Source organism: Ostrinia nubilalis, chromosome 14, assembly GCF_963855985.1.
Source record: "Ostrinia nubilalis chromosome 14, ilOstNubi1.1, whole genome shotgun sequence".
NCBI lineage: Eukaryota > Metazoa > Arthropoda > Insecta > Lepidoptera > Crambidae > Ostrinia > Ostrinia nubilalis.
In genome coordinates, this window is record NC_087101.1 from 1135039 (window position 1) to 1157106 (window position 22068).

The 22068-nt window shown below is 37.1% G+C and overlaps 1 protein-coding gene across 1 annotated transcript in view; it reads left to right on the forward strand.

Moving 5' to 3' along the window:
• Positions 1-22068, forward strand: part of LOC135077966 (neuroglobin-like) — a 126856-nt gene that overhangs the window by 43808 nt on the left and 60980 nt on the right. The window contains exon 2 of the mRNA XM_063972506.1: positions 11638-12072. Coding sequence (XP_063828576.1) covers positions 11876-12072 — 197 coding nt within the window. The 5' untranslated portion in view covers positions 11638-11875. The remainder of the gene's footprint in view (positions 1-11637; positions 12073-22068) is intronic.

The following is a 22068-nucleotide window of genomic DNA, read 5'->3' on the forward strand; positions in this document are numbered from 1 at the left end:
CGCAGGACGGTCGAGTGTGGTGTCGTGAAAAATTACGATGTATTTCGTAAATATTACTGTAAGACTGTACTATATTACGAGTATAATAAGGGTCTAAACATACCAAAATTTACGAGGTCCTTTTTATTTCCAAAGTAAATTTTGTGTACATAAAAAGTTATGGCAATTTTAAAAGTGTGATACTCTCGCCCCCTTACTAGAGGTCTTACAGTGCGCGTGAACGCACAGGGTGACACACGACCAATCACAGAACTCTATTCAACGCTGTGCGTTCAATTTGCTGCTTCACTTAAGCAATACGGGCGTAACTTTTGTAGTGTATTATGGCGACAGACACTCCCATTTAGTGCCACAAAGCATATTGGATCTCCACATGAAATTGCGCACTAAAACGTTTCCACTAGAAATTCGAAATTATTTTCGTGCTCCGTCGAAATTATTTTGTGCTCCATCGTGCCACATCGTGTGTTGATATCAAATTTTGTTCAGACCTTTTGTTGTGTACCTAAGCCGTAGCATAATGGACGATTTAGCAATTTTGATTATTGTCTACTTTCCTAAGGGATGTATTGTTAGATAGGTATCAAATTATTTGAATTTGAAACTAATATTATAAATGCGAAAGTTTGGATGTCTGGATGTTTGTTACTCTTTCACGCAAAAACTACTGAACGGATTTTGATGAAACTTTACAATATTATTGTTTATAACCCAGAATAACTTATAGGCTATAATTTATGACGATCTGTGACAAACTAAATTTCACGCGGGTGAAACCGCGGGCAAAATTTGAAATATTTAGTTTTTTTTATCCACAAAGAACGTAACACTCGTCAAATCTAGAAGAAATACACTACAACCCGGTGATGTTGATTGCGCACCTCCCTGAAATGCGACTCTCCCTTGCACTCACCCGCAAACGGGGAGGGGTGTTCGTTCGCCCCGTCCGTACCAGAGCGTCGATGTGACGTCACGGCAGCCAGGTGTGCAGTTAATTTGACCGGGTTGTATACTCTTGAGTAAAAGTCTCAGTGTGCACAAAGCTTTACATTTCAATTTGCCGTCTTCCGCATAATAAAATCGTTTAAAAACAAAGCATTTTTAGAAAAAGACCCCGCATCACGTATTTGACATGAAATTTTTTCATTCGCAACGGTGAAATGTGCTGAAAATTTCGACGGTTGAATGGCTGCGGAATTTCAAATCGAATGGTCAAAGCACAGTTAGGGTCAACAGATACTTTGACCCTTGTCAAATAAATTACCGTCAAACTGACATATCTAGCGAGGATTTCAGTTTGTCACATAAAGTAGAACTTTATGTACGCCCTCGATCATCCCTTGTTCAAGCATTTTTTTAAAAGGAGGGAAAAGCATAAAATCTCTAACATTAGATAGATTAAAATAAATTGTCTCAAGCAAATTTTAATTTTTAGTTAGGATATATCCAATAATTCTCCACTAGCTTTTGTCCACGGCTTCGCCCGGGTGAAATTAAATTTGTCACAGATCATTATAAATTATAGCGTATGTTATTCTGATGTATAAACAATAATACTGTAAAGTTTCATCAAAATCCGTACATCCGTACAAACTTTCCCATTTATTATTTTTTCTTTTCGTACCGGAAAGCGCAGCGTAGGAAGTCCACCCACAAGGTGGACCGACGACCTCATAAAGGTAGCAGGAAGACGCTGAATGCAGGCCGCCACCAACCGGCCTTTGTGGAAATCATTGTTCAGCAGTGGACGTCCTATGGCTGAAATGATGATGATGATGATTATGATTTTTTTTTGCATGCCCGTTTGTGCTGTATATTTTGAAAAATACGTAACGGATTCTAAACCTTGTAAACATAAATTCATGAAAGGAAAGAAGCAATTTTACGAAAGTTTCAACGTCTGTAAAAGGCCTAATGTAGATTTTTATATTTTAGTCCCACGTCAATGGTGCGAAGGATTTTGGCCTTTGAAATGCTAATCGTGGTAATGTTTTTATGTGTGTAAATTATGTATGTGTCGCAAATGCTAATGTATGGAATAAGTCACCGATCATGCAGGGAGATCTGTTCACGACTTCGCCTTCGCATATGGCTTGACACAACTGGTTACTACGCCCACGCGAATCCCAGATGTAGAGAGCCAAGAACCTTCACTGTTAGACCTTCTGCTGACTTCCCATCCGGATGGCTATCAGCTATCCGTTGGCGCCCCTCTGGGCTCCTCGGACCATTGCCTTATCCGGAGTACGGTGCCACTCACGTGCTCGCCGCGACCACGAGTTGCATGCAGTCGCCGCGTGTGGCACTACAGGTCAGCAGACTGGGATGAGATGCGGTCCTTCTTCGCATCTTACCCCTGGAGGCAGGTTTGCTTCACGCAGGATGATCCCAGCGTCGTTGCTGATCTTGTTACTGATGTGGTGCTGCAGGGTATGGAACTTTTCATACCGTCTTCTGTTGTTCCCATTGGTGGCAAATCTCAGCCTTGGTTTAGTCAATCCTGCAAAAAGGTTTTACGCCGGAAGCAGGAATCCTACCAAGCCTGGGCAAATGCAGCGAGGCTACGGGATGAAAACACCAGCGCATTAAAAAAGGAGTTTAACTTTGCCTCTAGGTCTTTCAAAAGAGTCATTGCAAGGGCGAAGTCGGAGCACATTGGTAGAATTGGTGGGAAGCTAGAGCGTCTTCCTTCTGGAACTCGTGCGTTCTGGTCTCTTGCCAAAGCTATCCAAGGAAATTTCTGCACGCCATCATTTCCACCCCTGCACATGGGAAACGGTTCGTTGGCCCACGATGAAAAGGAGAAAGCCGATCTTCTGGGCAAACTCTTTGCGTCCAACTCGACACTGGATGACGGGGGACATGAGCCACCGATTATACCAAGGTGTGAGAGCTGTATGCCGGATATCCGGTTCCACCAAAGCTCAGTACGCCTGGCTCTATTTTCCCTGGATATCCATAAGTCGAGTGGGCCCGATGGAATCCCTCCTATCGTGCTGAGGACGTGCGCTCCAGAGTTAGCACCGGTTTTAACGCGCCTTTTTCGGCTCTCCTACCTCTCTGGCATAGTCCCGACCTCATGGAGGACAGCTTTGGTGCACCCGATCCCTAAAAAAGGTGACCGCTCAAATCCGTCCAACTATAGGCCGATAGCAATCACCTCCTTGTTCTCGAAGATAATGGAATCCATTATCAACAGCCAGCTCCTTCGGTACCTAGAGGCCCACCAGTTGCTAAGTGACCGACAGTACGGTTTCCGTGGAGGTCGCTCGGCTGGTGATCTTCTGGTCTACTTGACACATTGTTGGGCACAGGCGATCGAGACTAAGGGGGAAGCATTGGCGGTCAGTTTGGATATGGCGAAGGCCTTCGATCGGGTTTGGCACAAAGCGCTTCTTTCGAAGCTCCCTTCCTATGGGCTTCCCGAGAAATTATGCGGATGGGTCGCCAGCTTTTTAGCAGACAGAAGCATTAAGGTCGTTGTCGACAGTAAATGCTCAGACTCTATGTCTGTGAATGCTGGTGTCCCCCAAGGCTGTGTGCTATCGCCTACGCTCTTCCTTCTGCATATCAATGATATGCTGCAAATTAGCGGCATTCATTGCTATGCGGACGACAGCACGGTTGATGCCGCTTATACCGGCCGCGCAAATATCTCTCGGGAGAACGTCATTGAGAGCCGTAACAAACTTGTGTCCGACATTGAAACCTCCTTGAAGGAGGTCTCAGACTGGGGTCGACGCAATTTGGTCCAATTTAACCCTACAAAGACACAAGTTTGCGCGTTCACCGCCAAAAAGTTGCCGTTTGTCGTATCCCGCTGTTTCGAGAGCACTCCCCTAACTGCCTCAGCCAATATCGGAATCCTTGGTGTCGACATATCGAGCGAAGTCCAGTTCCGTGGTCATTTAGAGGGTAAGGCTAAATTAGCCTCGAAGAAGCTTGGTGTGCTCAATAGATCGAGACGGTATTTCACTCCAGCCCATCGTCTGCAACTTTACAAGGCGCAGGTTCGGCCTCATATGGAATACTGTTCTCATCTTTGGGCAGGTGCACCCCAGTACCAGCTTCTCCCTCTGGACCGCATTGAACGGAGAGCAGCTCGAATCGTTGACTGCCAGGACATTTCGGATCGGCTTGACCCCTTGGCGCTGCGTAGAGATGTATCCTCACTGTGCATATTCTATCGCATGTATCACGGGGAGTGCTCCGAAGAATTATCCGGACTTATTCCTGCCGCCACTTTTCGCCACCGATCTACCCGACAGCACTTCCACCCCCAGCACTTAGATGGTTGGCAGTCCACAACAGTACGTTTCTCTAGAAACTTTCTGCCCCGTACAACCAAACTGTGGAATGGACTGTCGTCTGCGGTGTTTCCGGACGGATACGACCTGCAAGCTTTCAAGAGGAGAGCGTATCTTTACCTTAAAGGCCGGCAACGCACCTGTAACGCCCCTGGGTCTGCGGGTGTCTATGGGCGACGGTAATCACTTACCATCAGGTGATCCGTTTGCTCGTTTGCCTCCTATCACATAAAAAAAAAAAAAAAAAAAAAAAAAGTCATGGATGATCTGGAAATTTTCCATTTCGGTTTCTGAAACGAATAGTGTGATAAAGCATGTTTGATACTTGTCGAAATATGGGATTGAATTCATCAGAACTATTGTTTTGTATTTACTTTATTAGGTACACAAAAAAATCATAACCCTCCTTTGCTTTGCCGTAGTCCGGTAAAAATGACCCTCTTTCTGCGTTTAGTGCGTCTTTTACGACTTTTGACTTGAGTTTATTTTCTTCGTTACAATTGAAATAAATGTGCTTCACATTATTATAGTACATTACATATTGCTACAGATTTTATTAATTTCTAAATAATTTAGGGCAAGGCTTTGAAATTTTTTATTGAATTCAGAGAATAAAATACAATCGCACGTTTTGCAAGCAAATTAAAAACCCAAATTATTTTTATCCTGCTAATTTGGGATGCGGGGCGCGGCGTCAAATGCCATAGGGTCATTCTACGATAGGGTAGGTGAAAAGAAAAAAAAAGTAAACTCCACTTTTTTAATTATTTATGGTATCAAAAATATTTGTCTAACATAAAGAATCTTATAAAAAATAACGACAGAGATCAAACTTAATTATTCAATTTTAAAATGAACTTTTTTTAAATAATGAGATAGACAGAAGTGACCTTAAAATCGACAAATGTGACACTTTGTGTTGTAGGTCCTAAGAATTATAAAAATTAAAACAAAATCAAGCCGTAATATTATAGCCTTTAACGTTAAAAACTAGTTCTCAGTCTCAAATAATTCAAGGTAATCAAAAGTTTAGAATTACAAAAATAAGAAAAAATGTCGTCAGAAAATAAATCATTTCTGTCGACGAATCAAAAAATAGCCTCATCACTAGATGATGACATTAAATGAATACGTTTTTGTTTTACGGAATTAAGAAGATCGTCAAATTCTTCAAACTGAGTCTCAGAAATGTTTTATATAAATAAAAAAAATGTAGCATGAAATACTTAGTGCATGGCAATATTAACAGAGCGATCACAACAAATACGTTTCGTTCTACCGATTTTGTAATAAAATTATAAAAATGTAAAAATATAGCACAAAAAAAATCACAAACTACTGTTTTTATTTTGAAATCACTAATGTTTCATGTTATAAAAAGTAATTGCATTTGCAATTGCTAATTGCTAACAATCATGTTTTTATTGAATAATTTCCAAAGAATTCGAAACGCTCTTGATAGAATTGACCTAATATCGAGCCCTAAAGTCGTAATAATATGCATAACTGGCAGAAAAAAGTTAAACAATCATGTTTCTGTCTGACAGCGCCATTTTAAAATTCCTTAATAATTTAGACGGAAGCATGGATAATTTAGTGCCACGATGTCACAGACAGATACGTACATATCACACACACAATAAAACACCCTTCTGTTTGAGTCAGGAATTGAAAACAATATTAAAAGCATGAATATATCATTTCTGTCGACAAAACTATAGACAAGTGTGACATAGACAGAAATGACAATTTGAAGTAATTTGTAAATTGTGGTTTTAACTTTGCAGTTACATTGTAAATAATTTAGGCACAGTAAATAATTCCACATTTGAACAAGGACATGTGATAAAAACATCTCTAATAAGTAACATACCTTAATTATAATGTCTTTTAGAAGTGACACTCCAACTTTGAGATGATGTAGAACCACTCTTAAAATATAATTTACTGGTGCAATACTCTCTTTGCAGAAAAAAATGTCTCTGTACAATAACAAGTGGGTTGAGGTGTTGTCACAAAATATAAATTAATGTTCCCACCATTACATTTTCTTAATTTTTTAGTAGAAACGTCTACAGTCGACAGGTGTGTCAAAAATCTTATAACAGTTGTAGAATCGTCGGTTATTTCTTATTTTCAGATCAAAATTTATTGATATTGAATAGATATAGTCTTGAGTATGTCTGATTTATTAATCACGACTTGTTATCCCATTTTAATGAACGGGTTTTTTTTTTGCAGGCATGCAAACATGAGAAACCGTGTTCATAACAGTCGACAGAGCGTGATATGTCACATACTGTCGGCTGAAAAAATCTAATAAAATAAATGTATTTTATGTTTCTTCACATATTTTTTGAAGCTACTAAGTACACTTTTGCTTATAGAAATTTTTAACTAAACGAAGACCACTTATTTTATGAGTAATTTCAGCTGAACAAAAAAACGGCCTCTTCGTAGAATGACCCCATAACGCGAAAAATGTGATTTTCTCGTAATGGAAATATTCAACATTGTCTTAGAATTGCGAGTTGTTGTCAGCAAGTCAATTGTTAAATCCAACACAATGGAGTCTGGACCGTCTTCATTCACTTAAAAAGTTGGAAGTACAATGCCCCCCTCTTTCTGGAGGAGGGATGAATCCAAATGAAGCCCTGTTTGCGGTCTAAGCGATTTGCATACATAAGCTCTGTTCGGTTGCGGCATCAAAAATAGTATAATGCTTTCTTAAGTAGTAATATGTCGCTATTCCTCCCGTATTGAAGCATTTACTTACAGCCTTTCTTGTGCATTCGTGGAGTGCATAATTGAGTGCGGTTTTGACTATAATTGAATTGAAATAATTAAATCTTAAGAGCGTTTACGCCGTTTGGCGCAAAAACAGTACTTTTTCAACTCGTTACAATCATTAACCAGTAATATTACAAATATGTTATAGGCATAAATAAATAGTTAGGCAATTTCGTCGTCTAAATAGTTAATTGAGAAAATATTGCGATTAGTTTAGTATTTTAGAATTCTATCAAGATAAGTCCACACAGGTTTTGTAAATTTCCACTTTAGCGTCAGTTTACAAGCTGAATTTTTTATAAAAATATTGTGAAAACGATTTAACAAACATTTATATCCTATAGCATAGATCCTTGGGCAAATAGTTATCTGAGAAAATTTTTAGATTTTTAAGCTTTTTACAATAAGAAATCACAAATTAAAAGAACGTGAAATACCCAAAAATCAAAGTGATTTTTTCACCAATATTCTTCCTTTATTCAACACAAAAATAGCTTAATATAATAAAATAACATCTTCTTTAAAATATTTACTTTGAAACGATATATAATTCATTGTTCTTGTTTTGCTATAAACATTTGAAAACTATTAAAAAACGCCGCGCGCGAATCATTTCCAATGATGCCCCTTGAAACGCCGCGCTTCGCGTAAACGCTCTTAACAAAACCTTTATACAGGGTGTCCCAAAAAGTAGTGTCGAGCCGCGGTCCAGAGGTAGAGCAACATTAGGACTACCCGAATCACCGCGAATTTTGATAGTTTTCGAGTTATACTTTTTTTACAACATTCAGTATTTTTGTTTACATTCGTGTTATGGATGCAAATACTCTATCATCAACAATCAATACAATCAATAAATGAATCAACTAGGCTTAGTATTCATCTAATAATAATTAAAAAATCAGGCATGTAACTTGACTATTCGCGCCATAGTGACCAAAAAAGTGCTTAAGCCCAGAAATTTAAAACAATCAACTCGAAAACTATCAAAAATCTCGGAGCAACATGTCGGTGATTTGGATAGCCCTAGTGATGCTCTACCTTTGGGCTTTGGTTTGACACTACTTTTTGGGACACCCTGTATACAGGGTGTTAGGTAAATGGGTATATGAGCCGACACTAGCCCATGTTAACATGGTCATATAAATGGTATGGTGAAGTCAGAAATTTGATATCATCATTTTAATTTTTTTAATTTTCATACAAAAAAATTTTATAAAATCCGATTTGTATGAAAATTAAAATAATTAAAATGAAGATATCAATTTTCTGACTTCACCATACCATTTATATGACCATGTTAACATGGGCTAGTGTCGGCTCATATACCCATTTACCTAACACCCTGTATATGTCTGATTGATTGATTGATGGGCAATTACCATGGCAGAATTTTAGTAACTTTCCTTAAGCGTTCCACGCCACCTGGAGCAAATCCTTCACCATCTTAATCTGAAGTTTTAATCTCTCCGGAGAGCTACACCGTTTGCATCCACTCCCGTTAATCTCCCTTGTAAATGGACGATGGTACAGGTGGGATTAAATGGCCCGCCTGCTTAGTGGGAAATTAACTCGCTAGACTGTTTTGCTACTTCTCTTGATATTTATTGGATAATTAATAATTTTGTGATCACTTAATCTCAGCTATTCTCAGTTTCCTGACGGTATTCCCACGGCCATTAAGGCCCCGAACACACGGTGAAACGCAATTGCAACGAAATTGCAACTTCTAGTTACTTTTGAGTTGCATCTAAGTTTCTGCCATAGATTCCGTTGAGAGACCACACATCACACATGACGCGACCAGTTTGAAACCGATTTGAAATGGTCGCGTCATGTGTTTGATATTCGAATTACATATTCGGAAAATAAAACAGTTCCTGAATAAAAAACGGGGTGTCCCCGTGGGAAAGATCCCTTAGTGATAATTCCTTTTCCTTAGTAATTGTTGTAAAACACCAGAAACTAGATATCTGACATCTTAAGTATAACATTTGTTCTACGAGCTTTAACATACTTAACTTAATACAATGGAAGTTATAAAATAAACGTTAGTTTTTGTGTTTCTCAAAATATAACCCTACATAGTATATTTTATAACGTACCTACTATGTTACAAACGTTCAGATAAGATAGATAGGTTTTGGTGTGAACGGTTTTTGCTTCCTTTGTTGTTCTACAATAGTTTAACTATAGTTACGAAGTTGTCACGTGGTTCAGAGTTTATAACTTGATTTATCCGCCACCGCAGCCCTTGTAGCCTGAACTTGTAGTTTGATTAACTAATGGATTAACTTCGTTGATTCATCGATATTGTTTCTCAGTTTAGACCAATTTACGTCGAACCACTTCAATTTGGGAGGGCGGCCATTTTGTTCGTCAGATTGACATTGTTGTAAGCACCAATTGCAGCAATCGAATCGTTTCAATGAAGGCCACCGCAATTTCGGACACCAGTTGGCGCCACCGGTGCATGAGCTCCCGCCCAGTGGCGCAAATTGGGCGCACAAAACTCATTGGCGACAGAATGCTATTGGATTCTAAACTTCACAGCCCAATGCCGTAAACTGGCATTCACCTAAATAAGGTTTTATAGGCTGAGGGATTTTCCTAAAAAAGTAACATTTTATTATTACTTGTTGCCGTTTTCTGGGTATTTTATTTATAAGCTGGTATTTACATCATTACTGTGTATTTTAAGGTGATATACCTATTAGCTCAAAAGTTATAGTTAACGTTTTCTCTACAATAATTCAACAGAAAGCAATTAAAAGAAAAACATCTTTAAAAAAAGTAAAAATAAATGTTAAATTTTTTTGACATCTAATAAAGCGTAATGGAATGTATCGTGTAATGTAATGAAAAAAGAATGTGCAGCATTTAGCCGTCCACACGTAGAATTCGTGTTACATTACACGGTGGATTACATTACACATTACACCCGTCTGTACCGGCTTAAGCGTTAACATTTGTATAATTTTGAGCATTCCATTTAACATAACGATCAAACAATTCCAATGTGTCAAAGTTTGTCACTATGACTTTAACGGAACCCACATCCTTTGCTAAAGTCAAAACAGCACCTGTTTATTAATATACAAATTACAAACACGCCAATACATTTCGCACCTGTCTCCCCAAATGTATGTAACGAGTAGGGTTGCCAGGTCGTCTAACCTAATAGCCAGACAAACCATCCAGTTTAGCCGGACATTTTGGTAAAAACCTCGGACACCCTAAATTAGGATTTTGTCTTATTAATAATACGCCATTTTTTTACCTAAATCTAGGCTTTATTTTCATTTATCATAAAACTACTTAAACACAAATGATTAGGAATGTCCACTTTTAGCTTGGTCCATGGGCCAAGTCACTGGTTTGAATTTTTAAATATTTTTTCTTCCAGCAACTGGGCCCACTTTAAGATTTTAGAGTAGATTTTTATTAAATAATACAATAAAAACATTAAAGGTGGGCTCAGTTACTGAACGAAAAAATATTTAAAGATTCAATCCACTGGAAGACTTATGAATCGTGCGTGTGTGAGTGGTAAATGTAAAAAGCCTAACAAAAGCCGGACAGGTCGGAAACCGTTCAATTTGGCCGGACACTCAATCAAGCCTAGCTATGTCCGGCTTTAGCGGACGCCTGGCAACCCTATGTACGTGTATGAATTCCTCAATTAATTCTCCCGCCACGGCACAGGTGCCGCGCAAACCGACATTTTCTCCAAACACAATATCGCCCACATTACCCAGACCACACATAAAATCATTTTCACACCTGAATCTGTTGGCAATCGTTTGTGGAAAAGATATTGAGATATTATCTTTACGAGCTGCTGAGTCCGTTGCTCGTGCTCGATAAATCTTATCAGGAGTAGATAAAAAAAAATGAAACACTGAATGAGAATTACAAAAATGTACAGTGTGTACGGAGAAGTAGTGATCAAACTTTAAGGGCGTGATCTATGGACAATTTTATCGATGAAAATATGTACTTGAAATTCTAGCCCAATTTACTTTATAATAGATAGCCTGCCTCTATAAAATAAAGTGTGAAAACGGAAAGAAGGGGTCCATTTGTTCAACATAGTACTGAAAGTAATATTGTACACTCTTTTCTTTTCTTTACACGTAAACAATATTTCTATTGATTACCAGCTGCGATACAATATTTTATAGAGACTGAAGAATGAGTAGGACCTATTCAATAGCGAAATCTATGCCTACAATATTGTTCAAAATGTTTCTAAAGAATAAGAATGACATTTTAGTTAGTAAGCTACCTTCAGCCTCGTTAGAGTTGACGGCAACTTAACGAGATATATTTGCCATTGACATAATAACCTCAAATTTGTGCGAGCGTAAACAGAATTTGCTCGGAGTCCCGCAGTATTCGTACCACAAAGACATCTCCAAATCGCGTTCGCTAAATCATATTTCAAAATCTGATAAAACCTGACATAAAAAGAAATCCGTCGAAAGCCGAGCTGTCCATTCCAGTGATCTCATTACAACGCAATTTTCTTGTTTCACAGGTAGCAGCGAATCTCAAGATTAGATAAGATAAAGAAGCAAGGACGAAAGAACACTCGTAGAAACATGTTTTCGGCAATAGCTAGAGACGCTTGCAGATAGCAAGACAAATGAATGGTTAAAGAAAAACATAAAAGTGACCATGATATGATAGGAGTGCAAGTGGTTTTGCCACCATCGAAAGTGAATCAAGTGAAGTGGTTACAGAAAATGTTTGTGCAGTGATTGGTGGTTTTAGTCATGGGTTGCAAGCTTGGGAAGATGGTTGCTTCGGAGAGGCAACGGGGGGGGAACACCACCCAGGAGTTGGGGGGAGGGCCGCCCCCCGCCACGGATCCCCGGTTGCCGTTGACCGCGAAGCAGAAATACTCCATGCTGGCCTCCTGGAAAGGCATATCCAGGGCGATGGAGAAGACTGGCATTTGTATGTTTATAAAGTAAGTGGTTAACGCCCGTTTTCACCATCAATCCCTAATTTTTAAGTGACCCCTATGACAAAATTCCTGTATGCGTTCCCATAGGGGTCACGTAAAAATTAGGGATTGATGGGGAAAACGTGCCTAAGTCTTTTCTCTCTCTTTTTATTTGGGATAACAAACATTGAGGGCTTATGTACTACATCTTAGTATAACTTAAAGATTGAGTAACAATGTAACCAGCACCATTGTTCACAAATAGGTTCAGTAGTTGTAACTATAATGCTTTTAAAAGCATTCAGACACTTTCAATAATATTAGTAATAATGAATCAATATTCCTTCCTGCGGTAATGATATTCTAAATCTCTCCACATAGTAATGAATTGCCTTATCAAACTATAATCTTCCTTCACTCCAAGCACCAAACACATCAAATATTCAAAATTATTTTACTTAAATAAGATGAGCACACTAAACATTTTAACGTTTAATGTTTTTCTTCAGTTTCATGGTAAAATCACTGACACCAATATTTTAGCGTTAACATTATGTTAAAGTAAATGACTTTAAAATAACCATAAGAAACGTCAATACTAAAATGAAATGGAAATCGAGACGAAGGCTACAAGTCTTCAGAAATAACAATAAAATGACATCTATTATCATGAACCAAGGTCTCTGACGATAAGTACAACATTGTCCCAAGTCTGAATTTTGTATTTTTCAACAAAACACACTTCAGTTTAGCATCATAATACGCGGCACGTCGTAGCTCAACGAACAAAGAAGAAACATCTTATTGATGTAAATTTAGTACAAAACTGGAACTAGCATTTAGAATTTCAAAACAGGATAAACTGTGTTGAGATTCTTATTGTTACATTTTGCTGGCCACATGAATTTTAAAAAGCGACACATTGCTTGTTCCCGAGAAAAAGTTAATGTATTATTAATAATATTTAACGATTTAATTAAAAAAGTTTATATTTAGTTATGATGTAATTTTGTGCATTTTGAATGCCACATTTTTTCGTTGTAACATCTCAATATTTTTGTTTTATTCACCAATTGATGCATTTAAATAGTTTCTACAAGCATATTACAGCTCATTTTATACGTAACGTAGTTTATTCTAACTCTGTCACCACGACCAAATGTTTGCGTATTAACTAAGTGTGAATAAAATTGTTGTAGCAACAGCACCATGGAATTTGGTCAATATTAACCCCCTTACTAATAAAAATTACACGCTCGTTGAACAGTGGTTTAAAGTGACTTTTAGTGGAAATGTGACTTTAAAACGCTATTCAACGAGCGTGTATATTTATTAGTATGGGGGTAAGTCTTCTACAGTAAAATTACGTAGTTTATTAGTTGTCACAAATATTCCGCAAACCAAAATGAACCACTATACTTAGTAAAATTACTGTTAATCATAAATTTAATCAACACACTTACCCTGAACAATTTTATCCTATTTTTCCTCAGAAACTGGAAAGTTCTTCCTAATTTCAATATTATTATTTACTCAGAAACGAAGAAGTTAAATAATATAAAAGGGCTTACACAAACATAAAACCATCTAAAAGTGATTTTACTTCCAAAGTTCGGAATAATAAAGAGCCAGAACCAAAAGAAACTAATCAAACATACACAAAGAACGATTTTCCAAAAGAACTTTGTTTGCCAGCTTTTGTTACTCACGCCGGTATTCACAAACATTACTATGAGGTCTCACAGTGCGCGTGGACGCACAGGGTGACACACGAACCAATCACAGAGCTCTATTCAACGCTGTGCGTTGGATTTGCTGCTTCATTTAAGCAAGCATCGTTTGTGAATACAAAAATGTTCTATAGGCACTTCGAAGACGCGGGCAACTTTTATTTTTAAATCAACTTCGAAAACAAAATCGAAGTTGATTTAAAAATAAAAGTTGCCCGCGTCTTCGAACTGACCTTTGGGGGCTAGATTTTTAATCTATTCTAATATTATAAATGCGAAAGTAACTCTGTCTGTCTTGATTTCACGCCTAAACCACTGAACCGATTTTGATAATATTTGGCATATAGATAATTTGAGTCCCGGGAAAGGACATAGGATAGTTTCTATCCGGGTTTTTGAAATAGGGACGCGCGCGATAAAGTTTTTCTGTGACAGACAAAATTCCACGCGGGCGAAGCCGCGGGCGGAAAGCTAGTATGTAATACATAGCATTGGTAACTTTTACCATGACTCCACGAAACAGCAGTTTTTATACACCATGTTTGTAATAAACATATTTTAATGTCTTTGAAAAATACGAGTACAATAAGCATAAGGTATTTGAAACACCTAGTGTTAAAGGGAACTCGAATAATATTTGAAGTCACGTCTTTATACTTTCATAATTGACACCCCCAATAATATCATTTATAACATGAGCACGGAATCTTCCTCATTGTGTTTCACTGGGGGTAGGAATATTATATTTTGCTCGCATAATCTCACGCAGATGTACAAAAACATTTCCGAAGGTCTCGTCTGAGACCGGAAGATATTGGCGTCTCGTCTGAGACCGGAAGATATTGGCGTCTCGGCTGAGACCGGAAGATGTTAGCGTCTCGGACGGATGAGACCGGAATGTTTTTTGAGTGAAACCTCCTGAGATATTAAATAACTTAGGCTTCGCTCGTGTATATTAGGTCCATACCTATGAAATTAGCGTTTTGTATCGAGAATTTAACGAAAATGATTTTTTTCCCATACTATTCCAATATCATCATCATCATCTCAGCCATAGGACGTCCACTGCTGAACATAGGCCTCCCCCAATGCTTTCCATGTTGCCCGGTTGGTAGCGGCCTGCGTCCAGCGCCTTCCTGCTACCTTTATGATGTCGTCGGTCCACCGACCGTCGGAATTTATAGGGAACCACAAATTCAAATTTTATGAAATTTTGTGTGAAATAACTATTATGTATGTAGAATTAAAATACCTACAGAGGTAGATTTTAACAACAACCTCCTCAACCTGGCAAGAACGCTTAAATATTTCGACCTGGCAACCCTACTTCCGGGTGTGACGTCACTCGGTCTTGACCCAATTGCGGAGAGAGCTTTGCCCGCAAACCGTAAATAATGGAAGCTTTAAAGCTTTGCATTTCTAATTGCTCAAACGGTCTTCAATTTCATCATTCTTTAAAAAACCGAGGAAATTAAGTATACCCCATTAGGTTAACGCGTTTACGAAGATTAGAAAAAGAATTATATTAATTTTGCTTATAGCCCTTTTGATTAATGTTGAGGGTTTCCACTTACTTCATACTTATGTACTACCTACTGTGTTTCTTAATTACCTACTTGTTGATTAAGCATTTGGACTTACTAAGATGGCTAAAGTAAAGGTCCTCTGTGTGATGTTAACAATCTATATCGAAGCGAAAGGTTGACTGACTCACTCATCACAAAATCTCAGAAACTACAAGTGCTAGGCGTCTCAAATACTGTTTCCTTTTTAGAACGTAGGTGCTCATGCAGTGCTCACTAAGACGTGAGTTTGCAAAATTCAACCCCTAAGGGAGTAAAACGGGATCCACGCGTACGAATTCGCGGGCGGCCGCTAGTTAAGTTTAAAAACGATAGCCCTCATTATTAAACTTAGTGGTATTTCTCTTACGAGAGCGAATACCAAAATTAGAGATCCAGTAGCCTTATTCAGCCAGCATCTTTATTTCTTAGAGAATTATTGATTTAAATTTCATTATATTTATTAATAACTTGTTTCCATTATTAATTAACATTAAATAATTATTTTTCTATTTATAATTTATGTATTATGTATAATTATTGTTAACTCGAATAGCATTGTATGTTGTGTGCACTTTTTATTGGAGCTGCAACAAGTTTTACTGTATAGCCTGCTTTAAAAGCTTTGTATGTTATGGTTGTATCCCTGTTTTGTGCACCAAATAAAATAAATAAAATAAAAAATAAATTCATGTAACAAAACTTCAACGACAACAAAACACTGAGTTGCGATCCTATCGAGTAATCGTTCTAAAATTGACCCTTGTGAATACGGACTTAGCTGTTTTTCAATGGGACGACTTTTGAACGTCAGCGAGATCTTGACTGTCAAAATAAGTGAATTAAGCCATTGGTCGTATATTTTCCACCGCCTCAGGCGATGACACTTTCACACATTCTCGGCAACTTTACGCCCTAGGGATGCTTCCGAGATATCCCCTGGCCTAGAGAAACATCACTTAGTGGAGGTGTGTTTCTTTTAAAAGTTATTTGTTTGTTGTCTGTCATTCGTTTTGCACAGGAGGATTGTCGATCCTTATCTTCGAGCTCCAATTTTCTTCTGATTAATTTCGTTGCGGGTCCAATGACAGTTCAACTTTCCCTTGGGATAAACTCGGCCTTTACTATTCTAGTTTTTCTTGGCTAAACAGGTGTTGTTTTGTATGAACGATAATGGAGGCCATTTGCTTTATCAAACACTAGGTGTTCCCGCAACTTCGTACGAGTGAAAATAATTTAAATAATATTTCCCGTTTTAGCAACATTTTTCTTTACTGCTCCGCCCCTATTAGCTGTAGGGTGATGTTATAGCCTCAAACCATCTTCGATAAATGGGCTATCCAACACAAAACTAATTATTTTCAAATCACTACAAACTCTTCAGCTCTATTATAATATTTTTCGTAACATCTTCAATATCAAAAAGCTAATTTCTTCGTAAGAGTTTGGTAAAGCAAAGTTTTTGGAACAGAATCTCTTTTTATGATTTGCTACATCTGGGACGTGCCTCGAAGTATTAAAATAAACGAAATTGCCCGTCATAAACTTTGGAGGTTCTGTAACTTATTGGGCTTTTTTAAGAATTATAAAAAATGTTTTAAAGGTAACCCGAAATATTGTGAACATCGTATTTTCTTGCGCGAAGTTCATTTATTTTCATTGAATTCTTGGATGCGACTCAAAAAGATTACTGGTTCAAAATTGTCATCAACCAAGCAATTGAAACTTATTTCGTTCATCAATAGCGACTTCAGCGGACGTATCGGACGCAGGTCAGCCGTAGTAAGGACAATCTGTTCAGGTGGGGATTCTTGGATGGCTCAAACTTGGAGTGCAAGTGTGGTTTTGTTCCCCAGTCGACGAAGCACATGATGCCGTGCCTTGTGTGCCCAAACAACTGCACGCAGAAAGATTTACTGAAGGCTACTGACAACGTCACTCTTGTGGCGGAGTTTTGGGCTGACGCTGTGTAGGTTTGTTGTCGACACGACAAGAAGAAGTCACTTCAATAACAACACAATGTGTCAGCAATATGACTACTCTTCAAAGGTCTCGCCACGAGCAGTGCCAATAAAGGCCTAATCCATTCTAAACATAGTTCGCTCGGTGGCCCGCAGTGTAATTCCACCTAAACGCAGTATTCTCCCGGTGGCCCGCAGTGTAATTCCACCTAAACGCAGTATTCGCCCGGTGGCCCGCAGTGTAATTCCGTTACGGCGGTCTGTCGGTTGTGGAATTTAATTTAAATTAAGGCTAAACTACGAGTAAATTGGGGACCAGCTTGGGACATATCAAAGGAGAGTGCGCACGGCCATTTGTTCATAAATTTTCGTTTAAAGCAAACATTTGATGCACGGGGATGTTAGTGCATTTATGGAAAGTTAGCTTCAAACATCATATTATTATTTGATTGGCCAAAAATTAACAAAGTTAAGAGTTGCTACTTTTAATTACGAGCACCAAAAGAGAAAGAAATTAGTAGATAAATTGAACAGACAAACTTTGAAGCGATTAATATCCCAACCAGCCGAAGAATGTTGGGGTTAAGTAATGCTTGTTTAAGGGCTTTTTAAAATCCTATTTGTAAAAAATTAATGACTTTTTATGACCTTTAATCCGTCCAGTTATTTAATAATATCTTTCTTTATATTTGGTTTCGTTTCCTATTTCGTAAGTGGATGTATCTCCTATAGTGTTGACATCATATTAATAGGAGAGCCATCATATTAACATATTATCTCGATGCCACCTTTATGTGTTGGGTCTTTTTGTAAAGTGTCTTCTTTTTTGACATTTTAGCTGATGAATACTAAGGCTGAGTTGCACCATCTAATTTTAACTTTGACAAACGTCAAAAATCTGTCAAACTCCATACAAAAAACACTCGATATCGTTATACATATATAGTTACGGTCAAATTTAGGTGGTGCAACGAAAAAGCCCAAAACGTACTTTCCAAAGTAAGAGTTACAGACTTCAATTATGAGCACTAAAGTCCCGACAAGCCAGCACCAAGGAGAAATCCGGACTAAATACACGCTTGTGTCCGCACAGACGTGGCCCGCAGTGTAATTTCGTTAGGGTGTGTGCTGCCCGCAAAGGAGTACGGTGTAGGCACAGAATATGTGAGTTTACGTGAAGGATTGGGAACTCTCTAATTTGGTTAGGGCGAGAAAGCTGAAATTGACAAGCCTTGCAATACTTGCAATAGTTTATTCAATACATAGCCCCTTTCCAGGGCACTATAGCTTATGTAGCTTGCCCTACCACCACTTCGGGACAATTCTGTTCTATATTTTTTTCGATTTAGGATCCGTTTGCGTAATATACGCATGTAATAATATGTTATAATGCATGTAATAATTGCGTAATATACGCATGTAATAGATTGTCAGATGCAGTAAAAATAAATTTAAAAAGTATGTAAAAATTAGTAATTATATTAAAAAAACAAATAAGTTGATTAAAAAACAAAAATGCTTATACAACAAAGTAAACTATATAAATGAGAGACAGCGTCTAAAGAATGAGCTTGACATATGTTCCACAATGTTAGAGAATAGTGTACTGAAATATGAACATGATGTCGAAAACCTAGAATATAAATTATGTAATCTTAAGAAATCTTTGAACACAATGTCTGAACGGTATCAATGTACAAAAAAAGAGTGTGATGAACATTTCCAGGCTTTGAAAAAATTTATATCTAATTGCAACTGTCAAAATTCTATCCTATTGGATGAATCTTGTACAGATAGTTTTCAGTCTGGTTGTGAGTCACCACCTACTCTAAACACCCTAAACAAAGACTACTGTCCTAGGATATCACACACATTTACCAGCGGCTCCCCAACTAAAAATATTGAAAAAACCAACATAGTAATGTTCAGTGATGAGTTAGGCAAAAATATGGGCCAACTTATTAATAGTTACTTGGGACAAAGTGTAATCAACCATTGTTTACCGGGTGCTTCCTATTTACAAATTATGAGAAAAATAACAAATTATTCGTTCTCAATAAATACCACATTAGTAATTTTAATGGGAAATAGGGGCAATGTAGGCAAAAAAGACCTACTAAATATTTTTGATAGCTTATGTTTACTTAATGTAGATAAAATAATTTTGTTCACATTCCCCTACAGTAGAAGCTTGCCACAGGAGGAAAATAATTTAAGATATAAATTGAATTTGACATTGAATACACTGACATATAATCAATGCAAATTCCATGTAATTGACATTAACAATTATTTAAAAAATAAATGTTTATTGACAATAGATAAATATAATTATCTAAATAAATATTGTAAAAGACGAATAGCGAATTCGCTATCATATTTTATTAAATATTTAGCCATTAATTTGGCTAGCCAAACTGCTTTTATTGAGCAGAACATGGATGTTCGACCCTTGGAATCTGTTCCAAATCATAATTTAAATTACATCGTAAGACAATAGAGGATAACTCTGGCATACAAAATTCGGGTACAAAGAAATTTAACGGTTTTAATTTAGTGCATCAAAATGTACAAGGCTTCTCCGGCAAAGACTTGGAAATTGAGTTATTTATCCAAGAATTGAATATTCATGTCTTATGTTTAACGGAACATTGGCTCAGGCAATATGAACTAATGCTGAGCATTAATAATTATAAGCTTATTAGTTCATTCACTAGAGAGTTAGCTATTCGTGGAGGGTCACTAATATTAATCAATGATAAATTAAAATGTAAAGAGCGTAAAGATATTGTATCTCTCTCTGTCGAGCGAACTATTGAGCTGTCATGTGCAGAACTGGACGACTATGTTATTGTATGTGTATATAGACCCCCATCTAGTAACTATGAATTATTTGAAACCACAATGGAAGAGGTACTTAGAAGAGTGTGTAATAGTTCAAAGAAAGTAGTTGTATGTGGAGACTTTAATATTAATATAATAGAAGATTCCTCTCTTTCAATACGGTTTTTAAATTTATTCAAATCTTTTAACTTGTTAAATCTTTTCTCTGAACCAACTAGGGTGACTCCAACATCAGCTACTTGCTTAGACAATATATTCTGTAACTGCTTAGTGCTAGAGAAATCAATAATAAATTTTGTTAATTCTGATCATTGCGGTCAAATAGTGTCATTTCAACACCATTTTGTGCCATCGAGCAAGGAAATAGAATATAGACCAGTCACTGCATCCCAGAAAGACAAATTTAAATCTCAAATATCTAATAAGGTCCCACTTTTGCATTATTTTAACTGTAGTATAAATATTTTATATGAGCAATTATTTGAATTAATTAAAAATGAGTTCAATAAAACTTTTCCTAAGAAAACAATTATTATTAAAAACAATAAAACTAAATTCAGTGACTGGGCTACAGTAGGTATTTATATTAGTAGGAAAAAAATGTTTGAATTATATGGTAGAAAAGCCTATAGTAGCGACCCGGACTTTATAGAATATGTAAAAAAATACTCAAAAGTTTTTAAACAAGTTTGTACCATGGCAAAATCTATTTACATACGTGACAAAATTAAAAACTCTGGCAACAAAATTAAAGCTACTTGGAATTGTATTAATAAAGAAACTTGTAGAATTATATCTCGGGATGACACATTCGCATTAAAAATTGATAATAAGTATATTAAATGCAATGATAAGGTAGCAAACGCATTCGAAGGTTACTTCTCAAATGTACCAATCATAACAACAAGCAATCTTAATTCATGTTCATATCAGGCAATGTCTCTTCTCGAGGGTTGTGTTGATGTTTGCAATAGCCCATTAAAATTTAGACAAATAGACCCCATAGTTATTATAAAAACTTTCAAAGAACTAAATATAAAAAAGACAGAGGATATATGGGGCATATCAACAGACATAATAAAACCCATCATTCCTCTTATAGCTCCCCATTTAGCTCATATCTTTAATGAATGTATTAACGAAGGTCAGTTCCCTACCCTGATGAAACATAGTAAAATCATACCATTATTTAAAGCAGGAGACAAAAGTGACCCATCCAACTTTAGACCTATATCGATACTACCTGCGCTCAGTAAAATATTTGAAAAAATTATTTTCAATCAACTACTGTCTCATTTTAACTTAAATAAACTGTTTCATGAAAAACAATATGGGTTCACAAAAGGGAAAAGTACGACCGATGCAGGGGTTGCTCTTATCAAACACATTTTCGATGCTTGGCAGGAGAAAAAGAATGCTATTGGTGTATTTTGTGACTTATCGAAGGCGTTTGACTGTGTTGATCATCAAACTCTGTTATTTAAGCTAGAACATTATGGCGTATCAGGCAAGGCCTTAAGCCTATTAGACTCTTACCTCTCAGACAGATTACAAAAAGTAAATATTCACGGAACTAACTCTTCGGGCGCCCCCCTAAAAATGGGAGTGCCCCAAGGCTCAATACTGGGACCATTGCTCTTTCTGATTTATATAAATGATCTACCTTTTTATTCAAAGGACCTTTGTGAGATAGTATTATTTGCTGATGACACTTCTTTAATTTTTAAAACTGACAGGCGTCAGGAAATATTTGACGACGTGAATAATGCTCTTTCCAAAGTATTAGACTGGTTTACAACTAATAATTTGCTATTAAACGCAAAAAAAACTAAATGTTTAAAATTCACTATGCCTAATGTCAAACAAGTTAATACTAATATTACAGTAAATAATGAACGCATTGAACTGATAAACTCTACTGTC